The sequence below is a fragment of the Neoarius graeffei genome, chromosome 2 (genome assembly GCF_027579695.1).
Source record: "Neoarius graeffei isolate fNeoGra1 chromosome 2, fNeoGra1.pri, whole genome shotgun sequence".
NCBI lineage: Eukaryota > Metazoa > Chordata > Actinopteri > Siluriformes > Ariidae > Neoarius > Neoarius graeffei.
Window position 1 is genome coordinate 253150 of NC_083570.1, and position 17102 is coordinate 270251.

General features: G+C 42.3%; 1 protein-coding gene across 1 annotated transcript in view; it reads right to left on the bottom strand.

Annotated features, from left to right (window-relative positions):
- Positions 1-17102, bottom strand: part of nt5dc1 (5'-nucleotidase domain containing 1) — a 68410-nt gene that overhangs the window by 14835 nt on the left and 36473 nt on the right. Inside the window, exons 7-9 of the mRNA XM_060913492.1 lie at positions 6075-6249; positions 5628-5725; positions 5375-5496 (exon numbers count right to left, since the gene is read on the bottom strand). Of these exons, the coding sequence (XP_060769475.1) occupies positions 5375-5496; positions 5628-5725; positions 6075-6249 (395 nt within the window). The remainder of the gene's footprint in view (positions 1-5374; positions 5497-5627; positions 5726-6074; positions 6250-17102) is intronic.

Below are 17102 nucleotides of genomic sequence, written 5' to 3' on the forward strand. Positions count from 1 at the left end.
TACATTAAAATCAGGGACATTGTTGTCCTCCGTAGCCACCTTGCCCTTTGTCGTCGTCGTCGATAAATTACTTGTACAACAGCATAGTAATCGCACAATTGTGAAAACAGTAAAAACTGGAAAAAACATATAGCTTTGATGACATTAAAAAGAATAACAGCACGGAAAGCCTCCATGACTACTTTTGAACTTAACGCTTTGTGCGTGTGTCGTCTCTGACCAATAGCTGAACGACCTCAGGGCGCGTGGCTTTGTTGACAGATTTTGGTCCGCTTACTAAAATGTACAGTGTGAAAGCGAACCGCACCAAAATGAAAAAATAAAAAAAACATTTGGTTCGGACCAAAGCAAGTGAACTATCGAACTATCCTGGTCTGAATACACCCTTAAAATCAGCCCAATTGAAATAGGTAAACATTGTTTAATCAATAATTATCTCTGTCCATGATCACAGTGTATATGCCCTATATGCTATATAATACAGGTGAGTCAGATGCCAAGAGGGAAGAGTCCAGTGAGACAGCAGCAGTGCAGCAGGAGGTCCCACAGGTTCAGGCAGCTGCTAGTGTAGCTGAGGAGACTGATTTTGATTATTTTGCTCATCCTCAAAGACAGGATCTACAAATGTTTTTCAGTTACCATCCACAGCAGCCCACAAAACTCCCTACAGTGGCTAAAGTGTTTTATAACAAGCAAGGTACCAACCGCAAATGGTTGACGTATAGTGAAAAAACACAATCACTGTATTGTTCTGTCTGTTTGGCATTTGCACCCGCTGCAACTGATAATCCATTCATAAAGGGTGGTATGAAAGCATGGAAACTTATTCATCAGCGCATTGGAGAGCATGAGAAAAGTAAGATCCACAGGGATAGTGCTGATGCTTACTTTCTGATGGCTAAAGGGGCGGATGTAAAAAGCCTTCTGGCAGGCAAACAAATGTCTTTACATCATGAGCAGGTGAAAAAGAGGCGTCAGGTAATGGAACGCATAGTAGATGTGGCTAAAGTCGTAGGAAAATATGGCCTCAGTTCCAGAGGGGATAAAGCAGAGAGTGCTTATACTCTAGAAAACACTGCAGTAAATCATGGCAACTTTTTAGAGTTGTTAATTCTTTTGAGCCGGTATGATACGTGCCTTCAGCAGCACATTAGCAGTTGTATTGAGCAAAGCAAGACACATCATGACAGTGGGGCTGGGGCAAAAGGTAGGGGTTCTCTTGTGACTCTTATATCGAAGGACATAGTCAACAAAGTTGTGGATGTTCTCAAAAAGTTGATAAAGAGCACGATTGCAGACGAGGTTAGAGAGGCAGGCATGTTTTCGGTTCAAATTGATACTACTCAAGGTGTTTCTTCAACAGACCAGTGTGCTATCATCTTAAGATATGTTTCAGATGTCATTCATGAGAGGCTGGTTGCTGTGGTGGACTGTGAAAAGTCCACAGGAAAGTACTTCACAGAGGCACTGGAACAGACCTTAGATGAGTTCAGCGTTGATATTGGCACATGTGTCGGCAATTCCACTGATGGCGCTGCCAATATGCAGGGACAGTATCAGGAGTTCTCTGCATTTCTCTCTGAGCAGTCTCCTACACAGGTCCATGTCTGGTGTTATGGCCATATTTTAAATCTAGTCCTGGCAGACACAACAAGCAGTGTGGTCGAAAGTGCATCACTTTTTTCAATACTTAACAATGTGGCAGTGTTTCTGAGGGAGTCGTGGAAACGCATGCAGAAGTGGGAGGAGATGAGTGATGATATAAGACACAGAAAACTGGCTCCAATAGGGGCAACCAGGTGGTGGGCTAAGGATCAGGCCCTAACAAAAGTGTTTGGGTGCTTTGGTGATCCTAGGGATGCCCTCTATGTTGACCTCCTGTTGACCCTAGTCACAATCGAAGGGGATGACACTATGAAGTCAGCGGTTAGGGCAAAAGTGAAGGGACACATGGAAACCCTTTTGAAATATGAGGTTATCCTCACTGGTCAGACTTTCCTCTGCATTTTCAAACACACCTCCCCTCTATCCAAGTATCTACAGACGCATGGGATGGATATTTTGTCAGCTCAGTGTTTGGTTGAGGGGACAGAGGATAGCCTCAATAAATATGTCAGGGACTTTGAGGGAGTTAAAGGAGCAGCTGATGTGTTTGTGAGTTGAGCCAATGACAAACTGGAGGAGGTAGACAGTGAGCTTGTTGTGGAGACTGCACTTCCACAAAAACGTGTTCGAAAAAAGAAAAGAATGCCAGGAGAGCTCCTGGAAGATGATCCAGTAGCCTCACCTGATACTGCATTTGAGGTCAAGGTCCATTCTGGACACTGTTGTTGGCAGCATAGATAGGCAGTTTTCAGCCAGTGCAAAGCTTGCCTCAGATTTTGCTTGCCTTGACCCTAAAAATTTTCCAGACATAAGGGCAAATGGACTCCCCAATACAGCACTCCAAGAGATTAGCAATTGTCTATTGAGGTTTGATGACAGAGCAACTGTTAGTACATTGCATGGAGAGCTGTATAGCCTGGCATCCCAGTGGGAGAGATTGAAAAAGTCTCCTCTGGAGGATTACATTGTCAGGACAGGAAGAGAGGTGACACAGACAATTGAGGAGGACAGTGGGCTGTCATATGTGGAGCCAGTGTTTGAACTCGAGAGTAGGACCTGCTCTTCTTGCAAAAACTGTGCCATCTGCGTTTATCCGATCCTCTCACAGTAGAACCTCCTTACAGATGCTTACCATGTAATTGGGCTGGCATATAAGTTTCTGTTGACCCTTCAAGCACTCAGGTTGCATGCGAGCAGAGCTTCTCTGCATTAAAATGCGTGAAAAATAGGCTACGAAGCTCACTGTCTCAGGAATTCTTGGAGGCCTTCATGATAACGTACACAGAGAAGGAAATTCTCATGTCTATAGACAATGACACCGTTATTAATAAAGTTGCAGAAACCAGTGCACTGCTTAGGAGGCTTTTGATGCTGTAGGTAGCCTACTAAACATGCATGTAGTCAAGCTACTTAAGAGTTTAGTGTAAATCTAAACAATAACAATAGAGCATTGGGGAGAAAAATGCAATTTTAACTTCAAATTATTTTAATTACAAATTATTGCTCCTGTACAAAGGTAAATACGTTTTCATCTTTATCACATTTTTTACCTTTTAAATATTTATCTGATTTAAATTTGAATTAAACATATTGTTTAAGTGAAGTGCTTTCTATTAACTTACCAATGTATGCCTGAACTATAATCAATAAAAAGGCATTGTTCTTACAGCAGCTAGCTGCTGTTTCATTTATTCAGAGTCCTCCTCCAAGGAAAAAGTGGGCCGGGTTTGGGCATGAAACTCCCGGGCTGAAAAAGGGGCCCACTTCGGCCCTGAACATAGCCAATTTTTCTATGCTTTTTTAGGGTCAAAAGATACCCCATACAGTGTGAAATTATTATTTAATACCATTATCTTGAGTACTGCAACTAAAAAAGTTACCACACTTTGCTATGAATGTAATTCTGTTACCAAAGAACTACCCCCCCCACACACACACGCATATCAAATTAAAATCCTTCCCATGCCATGTGGCGCCGCTGATCTCCATTTCCGTAGCCCTCGGCCTCTCGCCTATTACATAGCTAGGGTTACAGTGGGGGGCTAGTCCTCTGGTAACCGCGAGAGTTTGACTCCCCACTCGCATCTGTATTGTAGTGTGCCTTGCCAGATGGCAGTAGGTACCTTTTTTTATTTTACACACACACACACACACACACACACACATTTTATATATATATATATATATATATATATATATATATATATATATATATATATATACACACACACACACACACACACACACACACACACTAGTGCATCTCAAAAAATTAGAATACCATGAAAAAGTTCCATTTTTCATAATTTAATTCAAAAAGGTAAACTTTCATATATTCTATATTCATTACATGCAAAGTGAAATATTTAAAGCCTTTTTTGTTTTAATTTTGATGATTATAGCTCATGAAAATCAGAAATCCAGTATCTCAAATTATTAGAATATTCCCTAAGATCAATCAAAAAAAGGATTTACAATACAGAAATGTCCAACTTCTGAAAAGTATATTCATTTATACACTCAATACTTGGTTGGGGCTCCTTTACCATGAATTACTGTATCAATGCGGTGTGGCATGGAGGTGATCAGTCTGTGGCACTGCTGAGGTGTTATTGAAGCCCAGGTTGCTTTGATAGTGGCCTTCAGCGTATCTGTATTTTTGGGTCGGGTGTTTCTCATCTTCCTCTTGACAGATTCTCTATGGGGTTCAGGTCAGGCAAGTTGGCTGGCCAATCAAACACAGTACTATCATGGTCAGCAAACCATTTGGTAGTAGTTTTGGCACTGTGGGTAGGTGCTAAGTCCTGCTGGAAAAGGAAATCAGCATCTCCAAAAAGCTCGTCAGCAGATGGAAGCATGAAGTGCTCTAAAATCTGGTAGATGGCTGTGTTGACTTTGGACTTGATAAAATACAGTGGACCAACACCAGCAGATGACATGGCAACCCAAATCATCACAGACTGTGGAAACTTCACACTGGGCTTCAAACACCTTGGATTCTGTGCCTCTCCACTCTTCCTCCAGACTCTAGAACCGTGATTTCCAAATTAAATGCAAAATGTACTTTCATCTGAAAAGAGGACTTTGGACCACTGAGCAACAGTCCATTTCTTTCTCTCCTTAGCCCACTTCTGACATTGTCTCTGGCTCAGGAGTAGCTTGATATTAGGAATGCGAAAGTTGTATCCCCTTTCTGGAAGATGTCTGTTCGTGATGGGTCTTGATACACTGATACCAGCCTCAGTCCAATCCTTGTGAAGCTCTCCCAAGTTCTTGCATCAACTTTTCTTCACAATCCTCTCAAGACTGCGGCCATCCCTGTTGCTTGTGCACCTTTTCCAGCCACCCTTTTCAGCAATGACCTTTTGTGGCTTACCCTCCTTGTGGAGGACATCAGAATCATCTTCTGGACAACAGTCAAGTCAGCAGTGATTGTGGTTGTGTGTACTGAACTAGACCGAGAGATACACTGTGTTCATACTGTTTTACTCAAACTCGAAATGAAATATTCTAATATTTTGAGATGTTTTTTTATGTTTTTGTACTGTATGCCATACTGATTAAAATTAAAATAGAAAAATGCTTGAAACATTTTAGTTTATGTGTAATGAGTCTATAATATATAACATTTTCACTTTCTTAAATAACTGATGGAAAATATTGAACTTTTTCTCAATATTCTAATTTTTTGAGATGCACTAGTGTGTATATATATATATATATATATATATATATATATATATATATATATATATATAAAAACACACACCTTGGGCTGCTGTTTGCCGGTCAGGGATCTGAGCAGGTAATGTAGGTGTGGCCAGTTTCCCTGAGAGAACCAACCACGCTTCTCCAAACACGACAGCCCTGTCCCACTCTCCACATCACTCACTATACAAAAAGAGAGAGAGAGAGAGAGAGAGAGAGAGAGACAGAGTGAGAGAGAGACAGTATAAATATATACTGTGTGTGTGTGTGTGTGTGTGTGTGTGTGTGTGTGTGTGTATGCACACGCGCATCACCGAGGGTCCTGAAAGGTCTCTGGTGTGGTATGAGAGAGAAGAAGCCTGGCTTCAGTGCATTGGTGATGATCACATCAAAAAGATCCTCAAAATCCTTCCTGCACACACACACACACACACACACACACACACACACACACACACACACACTTAAACACTAAGAAACTTCCTTTTTTCAGAATTTTTGCTTCCTGAAAAAAAAAAAAAAAAGAGAGATGATAGCCAATGCCAAGCTGAACACATAAATAATATCAGGTTTGTGGTATCAAATTTGGAGAAACATTTGGATAAATTGTGTGTGTGTGTGTAAAAAAATCTGATGTGTTCTTGAATTTGTTTATTTGTTCTAAAATATTTTCACATTTTATATTCAGTTATTTCACGTTATGTTATACAACTGATACTGGTAGTGAAAGATTAAAGTGTGTGTGAAAATGACAGACTCACCCTAGGATGTGTTCACAAACCAGTCTGCAGTAGTCAGAGTGTGAGCTGGTGATGAGCAGCAGGACTTTCCCACTCTCTTTCAGGTTCCTCAGCCACTGACACACTGATTCAGGACATGAACGTAGATATCGCTCAGGATCACGCTTCACACTTGGGAAGTACCATCCAGAGTCCTCTACACACACACACACACACACACACTTGAGTGATATTTGTTAATCCAGAATGCAGCAGTGAGAGTCCTTACTAGAACTAGAAGATACAGTGTCTTGCAAAAGTATTCATCCCCTTTGGTGTTCATCCAGTTTTGTTGCATTACAAGCTGGAATTAAAATGGATTTGGCGGGGGGGTTTGCACCATTTGATTTAAACAACATGTCTACAACTTTAAAGGTGAAAATTGTTGTTTTATTGTGACGCAAACAATAATTAAGATGAAAAAAACAGAAATCTGGAGTGTGCATAGGTATTCACCCCTATGATGGGTTGTGTTGGTGTACAGCAATCTTCAAGTTATGCCACGGATTCTCAATTGGATTGAGGTCTGGGCTTTGACTCGGCCATTCCAAGATATTTAAATGCTTCCCTTTAAACCATTCCAGTGTAGCTTTAGCAGTATGTTTAGGATCATTGTCCTCTGGCTGACTCAAACAGGTTTTCCTCCAGAATTGCCCTGTATTTAGTGCCATCCATCTTTCCTTCAGTCCTGACCAGCTTTCCTGTCCCTGCAGATGAAAAACATCCCCACAGCATGATGCTGCCACCACCATGCTTCACTGTAGGAATGGTGTTTCAGGGTGTTGGGTTTGAGCCACACATGACGTTTCCCATGATGGCCAAAAGGATCAATTTAGTCTCATTTGACCAGAGAATCTTCTTCCATGTGTTTGGGGAGTCTGCCGCATGCTGTTGGGCAAACTCCAAACGTGTTTTCTTAAGCAATGGCTTTTTTTTTGTCCACTCTTCCATAAAGCCCTGCCCAGTCTGTGGAGTGTACGGCTTAAAGTGGTCCTATGGACAGATACTCCCATCTCTGCTGTGGATCTTTGCAGCTCCTTCAGTGTTATCTTTGGTGTCTTTGTTGCATCTCTGATTGATGCCCTCCTTGCCCGGTCTGTGAGTTTTGGTGGGCGGGGCCTTCTCTTGTCAGGTTTGTAGTGGTGCCATATTCGTTCCATTTTGCTATAATGGATTTAATGGAGCTCCGTGGGATATTCAAAGTTTGGGATATTTTTTATAACCCAACCCTGATCTATACTTCTCCACAACTTTGTCTCTGACCTGTTTGGAGGCTCCTCGGTTTTCATGTTGCTTGCTTAGTTGGGTAGCAGAGTCAGGGTCCTTCCAGAACAGGTTGATTTTTACATACATGACCAATCATGTGACACTTTGATTGCACACAGATGGATCTTAATCAACTAATTATGTGACTTATGAAGTGAATTGGTTGGAGCAGCTCTTATTCATATGAAAGGGGGTGAATACTTATGCACAAATCCAGATTTCTGTTTTTTCATCTTAAGTATTGTTTGTGTCACAATAAGACAACAACTTGCACCTTTAAAGTGGTCGGCATGTTGTGTAAATCAAATGGTGCTAACCCTCCAAAAATCCATTTTAATTCCGGCTTGTAATGCAACAAAACAGGACAAACACCAAGGGGGTGAATACTTTTGCAAGACACTTTATGACCACATCACCCCTGTCTTATTCACACTGCACTGGCTCCCAATCAAATTTCACTTTGATTACAAAATACTACTATTGACCTTTAAAGCATGGTCTCGTGCCACAGTACCTGAGTGAACTTCTGAGGTTTTTTTTTTTAAATGACCTGCCACACCTACACAGACCAAAAGGCGCAGGCTCTTTGTTGGCACCTCAAATAGTGAAGGCTACAGCAGGGGGTGGAGCCTTTTCTTACAAAGCCCCACAGTTAAGGCCCAAGTATACTTCTGTGGACATGGCTTGGCACAACATGGATACAGACGTGCAAATGGGTGTCTCTAAAAAGTGTATTCGATTTTCTGCTGAACACATATGAATATCTGAACATATGCACACTACGCCTTTGTGCAGGTCCACAGAGTGGCAAAGAGCATGGTCTGCAACAACCCCCCAAACAAGGAAAAAGACGAACACAAAAGGCATGCATGGCAGTTTGCAACTCAAGAGGAGAAGAGTTCTTTAATGTTTAATGTTGGAAGAAGAAGAATGAGACAAGTGGAAGAAAAACATCTTAAAATCATTTGAAAAAGTTCTTTATTTTGCACTTAAACTACTCTAACCTATTGGGCAGCATATACGTGCTCAGTTTCGCACACAATCCACATGGACACAAAATCTGGGTGGTGTGGACTGTCCGTGCAGACTCTCTACATGATGAAATTTTCATCATGCACACCGTGAACGCACAGTGTGCAGATTGCATCCACTGAAATATACTTGGCCCCCACAGTTATGGAACAGCCTTCCAAGTAGTGTTCGGGAATCAGACACAGCCTCAGTGTTTAAGTCTCAGCTGAAAACAGATCTGTTTAGTTAAGCCTTGTGTTAATGGTGTTTATGAGGTAAAGGAGTAGATCTGGAGGATCCTCAGACAGAGTGTTTGGTAAACTGGGATGTATGGATGCTGTCAGTCCCCACTCGCTTGCTCACTCGAGTTTGTTGACGGTGTAGTGGCTGCTGCTTTATGTCCCGGGGCCCCTCATGCCTGTGTTACCTTCTGGCTCTCCCCTTTTAATTATGCCACCATAGCTGCTTGCTGAAACCATTACAGCACAGGAGCACACCTAATAATCTGTGTTCTCTCCCCGTCTCTCTCTCTCTCTCTCTCTCTCTCTCTGTTGAGCTACACATGTAACTTCTGCTGCCTGATGAGCTGCCAATGACCCTGACTCTATCTGCCCTCTGGTTCTGGAGCTTTTTTCACCTGAGAATCACTCACTGCTGTTGTGGATGGTAACACATGAATATCTGAAGGATGGCTGTGGATATTCTTACATGGATAATGAGTGCACTTACTGAAAGTCACATCCACCACATTAGATATGCAAGACATGAAGTGGTGGTCAGCCAAGTTTACTGTTCACAAAGCATTACTATCACTGGGACTCCTTACCAGTCATTAAAATGCCCTACATTTGCGTTGTTTTGGGCTGTTTGAATCGAACAAACTGTGAAACTGAAAAGTTTCTTCCGGGTTCCCCGTGAAGTGATAAAAGGATGAAAGAGTAAAGGATTTTACCAAAAGACAACAAGAAAGGTGGCTTTTGAACCTTTTGCTGCGATGGAAGGGGGCAAAGTCGAAGAACGCTTGAGTTTGCAGTGATCATTTTGTGAAAGGTTTGTGAATTCCTTCGATTTATTTCATTTGGATACGCAAAGGACTTTTCTTGCCATTTTCTGTTATTTTGTGATGTTTTGAAGTTCAGGAGACACTTCAGTCCTCAGATGCACTTTTGTTTATCGTTTGATTGTGGTCACCAGAGTGGGAAGAATGAGCAAAATTGTGAGAAGAAAAGTGCAAATGTTCTGAGGGTACTGAGGCCTCGCTTGAGTTTCATAAACTAATGAGAATCAAGACACCAGAATCACAAGGAATCCAGGAGGAGCCTGACAGTGCAGGACACAATGTAGAATGCCAGACAGATCTTACATGCGAGAATGTTGTTTATATGGAAGAGGCGCTCAAGAGACTGAACAGAGAACTGTATGATGGATAATTTTCCAACTTGTAGGAAAAATCTATCTTTGTGAATGTGTAAGGATCTATCCCATTGCAAAGAGCAACGTTCTGAAGGTATCGTGACCGTGCATTGGCCTCTACACTGTGAAAATAGTTGGAGACAGTTTCACTCACTCTTAACATAACAGCAGCCAAATCGGTCTGCCTGACCACCACTTCATTCACTGGAAGTAAACTCGCAAGCAAAAGTCACGTGACTGAATACAACAAATTGACAATAGACTGGACTGGACTAAGAACACAGAGGCCATATAGAAGAAAGGCCAAAGCTCTCTCTACTTTCTGAGAAGGCTGACGTCCTTCAACATCAGTAGGATTATGCTGAAGACGTTGTATGAGTCTGTGGTGGACAGTGCTCTCCTGTATGCTGTGGTGTGCTGGGGAGCAGACTGAGAGCAGCAGATGCCAACAGACTCCATAAACTGATCCGCAAGGCCCGTGACATTGTCGGAGTGGAGCTGGACTCTCTGGAGACAGTGTCTGAGCAGAGGATGCTGGCTAAACTGCGTATCGTCCTGGACAATGTCCCCCACCCACTCCATTATGTGCTGGCCAATCAAAGGAGTACTCTCAGTGAGGGACTCATTCCCCCAAAATGCACCTCAGAGCACCACAGGAGGTCAGTTCTGCTCGTGGCCATCAAACTTTACAGCCTCTGCCTCAGAGGCTCAGATACTCAACAGACAATGGACTATTCAATACAGCACCTGCGTAATAATTCCATTGTACTACATCCATCCACACTGTACCGAGGTCCAGTAATTACATAATATAATTATTCAACACCTCACTTGATGTGCAATACTAGTGTAATAACTTCTATGTACCACAGACACTATTTACTGCTTTATGTGCAATAACTGAGTAAAAACTTTCTTTATTCCATCCACACAGCTATTTTTCCTTTCCCGCGGCTATTTGTGTGCAATGGTTTACATTTTACATATGTATCATACGTTTTACATATCTGTTTAATTTTAAAATTTCTTTTCTCTACTTGAATGTGAGCAACTGCAGATGTACTCAACTTCCCCTCAGGCTTATTCAAGTATTTCTGATTCTGATTTTGATTCTGAAGAATTTCCTGCTACGCTGTCTGACTCCTTCTCCAGATGTCTTGAAGTGTGGAGTATGGAGTCCAAAAACAGCATACTCCTGTACTCTTTTCTCTCTCTCTCTCTCTCTCTCTCTCTCTCACACACACACACACACACACACACACACACCTCCAAAGAGCAGAAGATTGTAAACCCTTAATAGAGTATAATAGCTGGTTGTGTGTTGCCCTCATGTGGTAGTGAGATAGAACTGCAGCCAAGCCAGCAAAATGTAAAATAAAATAAAATAATTATTTTTATAAATAGCAGTCTAATGATATCACTGATGCATAAAATCAAGCACATAGTCATACAATCTCCATAGACAAACAATGGATCTTCCTGAAGAGCTCAGTGACTTTAAATGCTATCATAGGACGCAAACTTTGCCTCAGGTCAGATTGTGAAATTTCTGCCCTGCTAGGTCTGCCCTGGCCAACTGTAAGTGCTATTCTTGTGAAATGGAAGCATCGATGAGCAACAACAGCTCAGCTAAGCAGTAGATCACACAAACTCACAGAGAAGGCTGCCGAGTGCTGAAGCATGTGAAAGCCACCCCTCCTCTATTACACTGGTCACTACAGAGCTTCAAACTGCCTCTGGAGGCAACATCAACACAAGAACTGTGCATCACTGTGAACACCACTCTCTGTAATTGGATCCTGGACTTCCTGACTGACAGGCCCCAGTCAGTCTCTATAAAATATACATGATAACACCTCTGGGGTCCTCAGACTGAGCAGAGGTGTCCCTCAGGGCTGTGTGCTCAACCCGCTGCTGTTTATTCTGCTGACACACGACTGTGCTGTCCATCACAGCTCAAATCACATCATCAAGTTTACAGATGATACAACAGTCGTGGGTCTCATCCGTAACAATGATGAGTCTGCATACAGAGCAGAGGTCCAACACCTGGGGGAATGATGTCAGGACAACAACCTGACTCTTAATGTCCAGAAGACTAAAGAGATGATTATTGACTTCAGGAAGAATCCCACTGCTCGCTTCCCACTACACATCAACGGCTCTACTGTCGAAACAGTCAGCAGTGTGAAGTTCCTGGGCGTGCACATGGAAGAAAACCTCTCCTGAACACCACCGCAATCACCCAGAAAGCTCAACAGTGTCTACACTTTCTGCTAAGGCTGAAGAAGGCCAACCTCCCTCCTCCCATCCTTCTACTGAGGGACCACTGAGAGTGTTCTCTGCTGTTACATCACTGTCTGGTTCGGGAACTGCAATGTCGCTGAGCAAAAGTCCCTGCAGCAGATAGTGAGATTAGATTAGATAGAACTTTATTGATCCCTTTGGGAGGGTTCCCTCAGGAGGGAGGGCACAGAGGATCATTGGGGTCTCTTTCCCACCCATCTCTCGACTCTATAAGAAGCACGTCATCTGCCGTGCCAACAGCATCACTAATTAACCATTCATCCATCACTGTACACCCCGAGTAAAACACCTAGGAGTGGATATTGATGGAAATTTGAAATTTGATAAGCAAGTAAGCCAGGTCATAAAAAGTTATTTTTATCAACTCAGGGTTTTAGCAAAAGTCAAGCCCTTTTTAAGTAGAGAGGACTTAATTAGAGCGACACACGCCTTCTTTTTCTCAAGACTTGATTACTGTAACTCTTTATATGCGGGGATCAGCCCAACTCTTTTATCGAGGTTACAGCTTGTTCAAAATGCAGCAGGCAGGTGTGTGACAGGTGTTCGCAAATATGAGTCTTTTACTCTAGGACTCGCATTGATACACTGGCTGCCAGTTAAATTCAGAGCTGATTTTAAGATTTTACTTTTGGTTTTTAAATCCCTTTACGATTAAGCACCTAGTTACGTGTCAGAACTGCTCATCCCTACACTCATGCACGTGACCTACGTTCTGTCGATGAGCCACTCTGAGTTGCGTTGCGCACCAGGAAGCAGAAAATGTGGCAGGATTGAACTTTTAGTGTCATCACTCCTCGGCTCTGGAATAATCTCCCTTTGAATGTCAGAACAGCTCCTCCTCTTCCTGTGTTTAAAAGCAGATAAAAACTTATTTTTTCCATTACTTTTAACTGCTCTTAATTATTATTAATCTTTAATTTATTTTCTTTCTTTTATTGTGCCTTGAGTTGCTGCTTGATTTTTATATGCACAGTGCTGTCTAGGCTGGTCTGATTGTGTTTTATTTTGTGTTATGTGTGTTTTGTTCAGCACTGTGGTATGGCATTAGATTAGATTAGATTAGATTAGATTAGATTAGATTAGATTAGATTAGATTAGATTAGATTAGAACTTTATTGATCCCTTTGGGAGGGTTCCCTCAGGGAAATAAAAAAAAATTGACTTGTCATTTAAATGTGCTATACAAATAAATTTATTTGATTGATTGATTGATTGATTGATTGATTGATTGATTGATTGATTGATTGATTGATTGATCGAGCGAGCATAGGGCAGCACAAGCCCCACCCATCACATGCACTGTTCTCCCTCCTGCTGTCTGGCAGAAGGAACCGCAGCAGCCGAACCGTCACTGCAACAGCTTTTCCCCCAGGCACTCAGAGTCCTCCACTCACCGTTACCCTGAAGAACTGACAGTTCCAACTGAAAGGACAACTTCTCATCCACCTCTCACCCATTTGCACACACATGCACAATGCTCACTCTGCACTCATCTTGTCTCGTTGTAAAATCCTGCTAAAACCTGAACTCTTCAAACTGAACTGCATTCTTCTGTACTTGCACTAAAATTAACATTTGCACACAAATGCACAATATCACTCTGCACCTGCCTTCCTCTGGTCATCTGTGTTATTTATTGTACTTGGACAGCTAGATGTTTACTTCAATAGCTATAGATGACTTGCAACCATGTGATCAAAATGTGCTATGTCATGAGCGTCCGCCATGATGGTGGAGATACAAAGCAACTTGGATGGCAGCCGCTGAAAGCGTGTCTGTAAACAATGCTGAATTTTCTCCGTATTACCACGATTTGAATAGTTGAACAAAGATTTGATACAAAGAGAAGATAGATATGTGTGGGTTTTGACCCATATTATTTAAAAAAGTCAGACTTTTCTGAAGATAAGACGCTTCTATTGACCATTGAGTACCCAGATATCGTGTTCTATCTGGTTCAGCTGCCAAAGAATCAACTCCAACCTTGGATGAAACATAGCCCATTTTCTGAGTGGGTGCGCAGTCTGGATTGTTTCTACTGTATAATTTTGCCAGCGCTCCGAGAAGCGAAATGGTAATACACGTGTTAAAATTATAACAACTGAGTGAACCACGACAAGAGAACGCTCATTTTATAGCAAAATTCTAGCAACACGAAATAAAATTATTCCATGATATTATTGAGAAAACTTTTGAATCTCACCTGAGATAAAATGATTACTGCAAACACTAGCTGTTTTGGTTTTAGCCTCTGTTAGGTCAGCCCTGCCGATGTTGTTCAGCTGTGCTCGTCTCCTCTCCGTACTAAGCCTCAGAGTTTCCTCGCCCTCCTTCCGAATCACGGACGGAATTCTAAAATATTGGAATGTGCCACGGTCACGAGTACCATTGTGACCACAACCATATACAGCACAAAGATATGGCAGAGCTAAAAGAACGCTTACAGCAGCGGAAAACAAAGAGAGTTGCGCACGTGTGACTATGTTTTGTATGGACGGTCTCTTGACCCCGCAGCTGTATCTCCACCAACATGGCTGACATCCGGGTTTCTATTTTGCTTTGACATCACTTGCAAGTCAAAGGATAGATAGAGTTCTTTATATGCCTTGCCTTGTAATATTTCTATTTCTCTATAAATACACCATGAGGAGCCTGACGGAAACGCTATTTCAAATGCACTGTATACGTGTATGTGGAGGTATCCTCAATAACCTGTCTCACTCACTAGCCTGTCCCACTCACACGGTCTCACTCACAGTAGCTTGTGTCATCACACTGTGCCTCCACTTCACTCTAGTCCTGCAAAGTGTGCAGCAGGGGGCGCTCCAGTTATAACACTGATTCTATCACAGCCGAGCCCGTGCCTGGTGTGTGTGTGGATATGTGTGTGTTTGTTGAGGTCAGTACAGAGTGAACACGTTCCAAAATAATGAGTGTAATGAGACTCAGTGTAATTTCCTCAGTTTTAGCTGGAATCATATTGGAATCTGTAGCGTATGGAGATTTAAATAGTCATGACCGCCATCTGAACCACACCATCTCCATGTCTACACCACCTACACACATCCATGACCAAGAGAAAGAGAGAGAGAGAGAGAGAGAGAGAGAGAGAGAGAGAGAGAGACAGAAAGTGTGAGAAGAGCATGTCTGGAGCAGTGGGACAGTCAGATCCAAACCCAGTCCAGATTACGCTGCTGTCGGACCCGAAAAGTACGAATTGGCAGAGTATCTCTCAACCATCAGAGATATAAAGCAGAGACAAATCCTGACCCAGTACAGGTTGAGAGGGTCTATCTGTGTGGAGTTTCCATGTTCTCCCCGTGTCTGTGTGGGTTTCCTCTGGGTGCCCCGGTTTCCCCCACAGTCCAAAGACATGCAGTAGGTTAAGTGGCTGCTCTAAATCCCCCAGACGTGTGAATGGTTGAGAGGAGAAAACTATAATAATCAAGTAGAAGGCAACGGGAAACCACTACTGTAATCCTTCCTTAGAACCTGATGGCTGGAGCGTCAGAGCAACGTCACTGCAGTGATATGCAACATACAGAAATCTTTATGGATAAATGCAGATATATGTGTATTATTTGTATAACTTTTAGTTTAATTTACCTGCACTGTTTGCTTTGGTTACAATGTGATTTATATATAGAAAGAAAGAGAGACTGTTACAGAGAGAGACAGAGAGACAGACAGACAGAGAGAGAGAGAGACAGACACACAGAGAGAGGAGAGAGAGAGAGAGAGAGGTCAGTAGTGTTGCATGCCACAGAAACATTGAGCTTGTAGGGAAATAAACAGATACCAAATAACCCACCCTACAAAAACACACACGCACGCAACATTCAAGTTTCAAAGGCCATGTAAGAGATCTGCGAAAATTATGTAAAGCGTTCCTCCAAACAAGTTCAAAGAAAACAGTATTTACATTAACATGCGACACTTAGGTTTACACACACACACACGACAATAAACACATTCAAGCATACACATAAACAGGCTCACAAACGGACACACAAACAATTCAATTCCTTGCCATTTAATTGGATGACATTTTTAACAGGGGATATAGTCACAAAACAGCTTGACAGAAATATATAAATTCTGGATATACATTTTAAGCACATTTAAAATTTTATAAAATCTTCCCAAAAACACAGGTCAGCGTTCCATCATTTAATACTTTAACCAGCAGCACAGACACACGGCACCGAGAACAGGTCAGCATTCCGTCATTTATTACTTTAATCAGCAGCACAGACACACGGCACCAATAACAGGTCAGCGTTCCATCATTTGCTACTTTAACCTGCAGCACAGAGACACACAGCACCGATGACAGGTCAGCGTTTCATCATTTACTACTTTAAACAGCAGCACAGACACACAGCACCGAGAACAGGTCAGCGTTCCATCATTTACTACTTTAATCAGCAGCACAGACACACAGCACCGAGAACAGGTCAGCGTTCCATCATTTACTACTTTAACCAGCAGCACAGACACACAGCACCGAGAACAGGTCAGCGTTCCATCATTTACTACTTTAACCAGCAGCACAGACACACAGCACCGATAACAGGTCAGCGTTCCGTCATTTACTACTTTAACCAGCAGCACAGAGACACAGCACCAATAACAGGACAGCGTTCCATCATTTACTACTTTAATCATTAGCACAGACACACAGCACCGATAACAGGTCAGCGTTCCGTCATTTACTACTTTAATCAGTAGCACAGACAAACAGCACCGAGAACAGGTCAGCATTCCGTCATTTACCACTTTAACCAGCAGCACAAAGATACACAGCACCGATAACAGGTCAGCATTCCGTCATTTACTACTTTAACCAGCAGCACAGAGACACAGCACCAATAACAGGACAGCGTTCCATCATTTACTACTTTAATCAGCAGCACAGACACACAGCACCGATAACAGGTCAGCGTTCCGTCATTTACTACTTTAATCAGTAGCACAGACAAACAGCACCGAGAACAGGTCAGCATTCCGTCA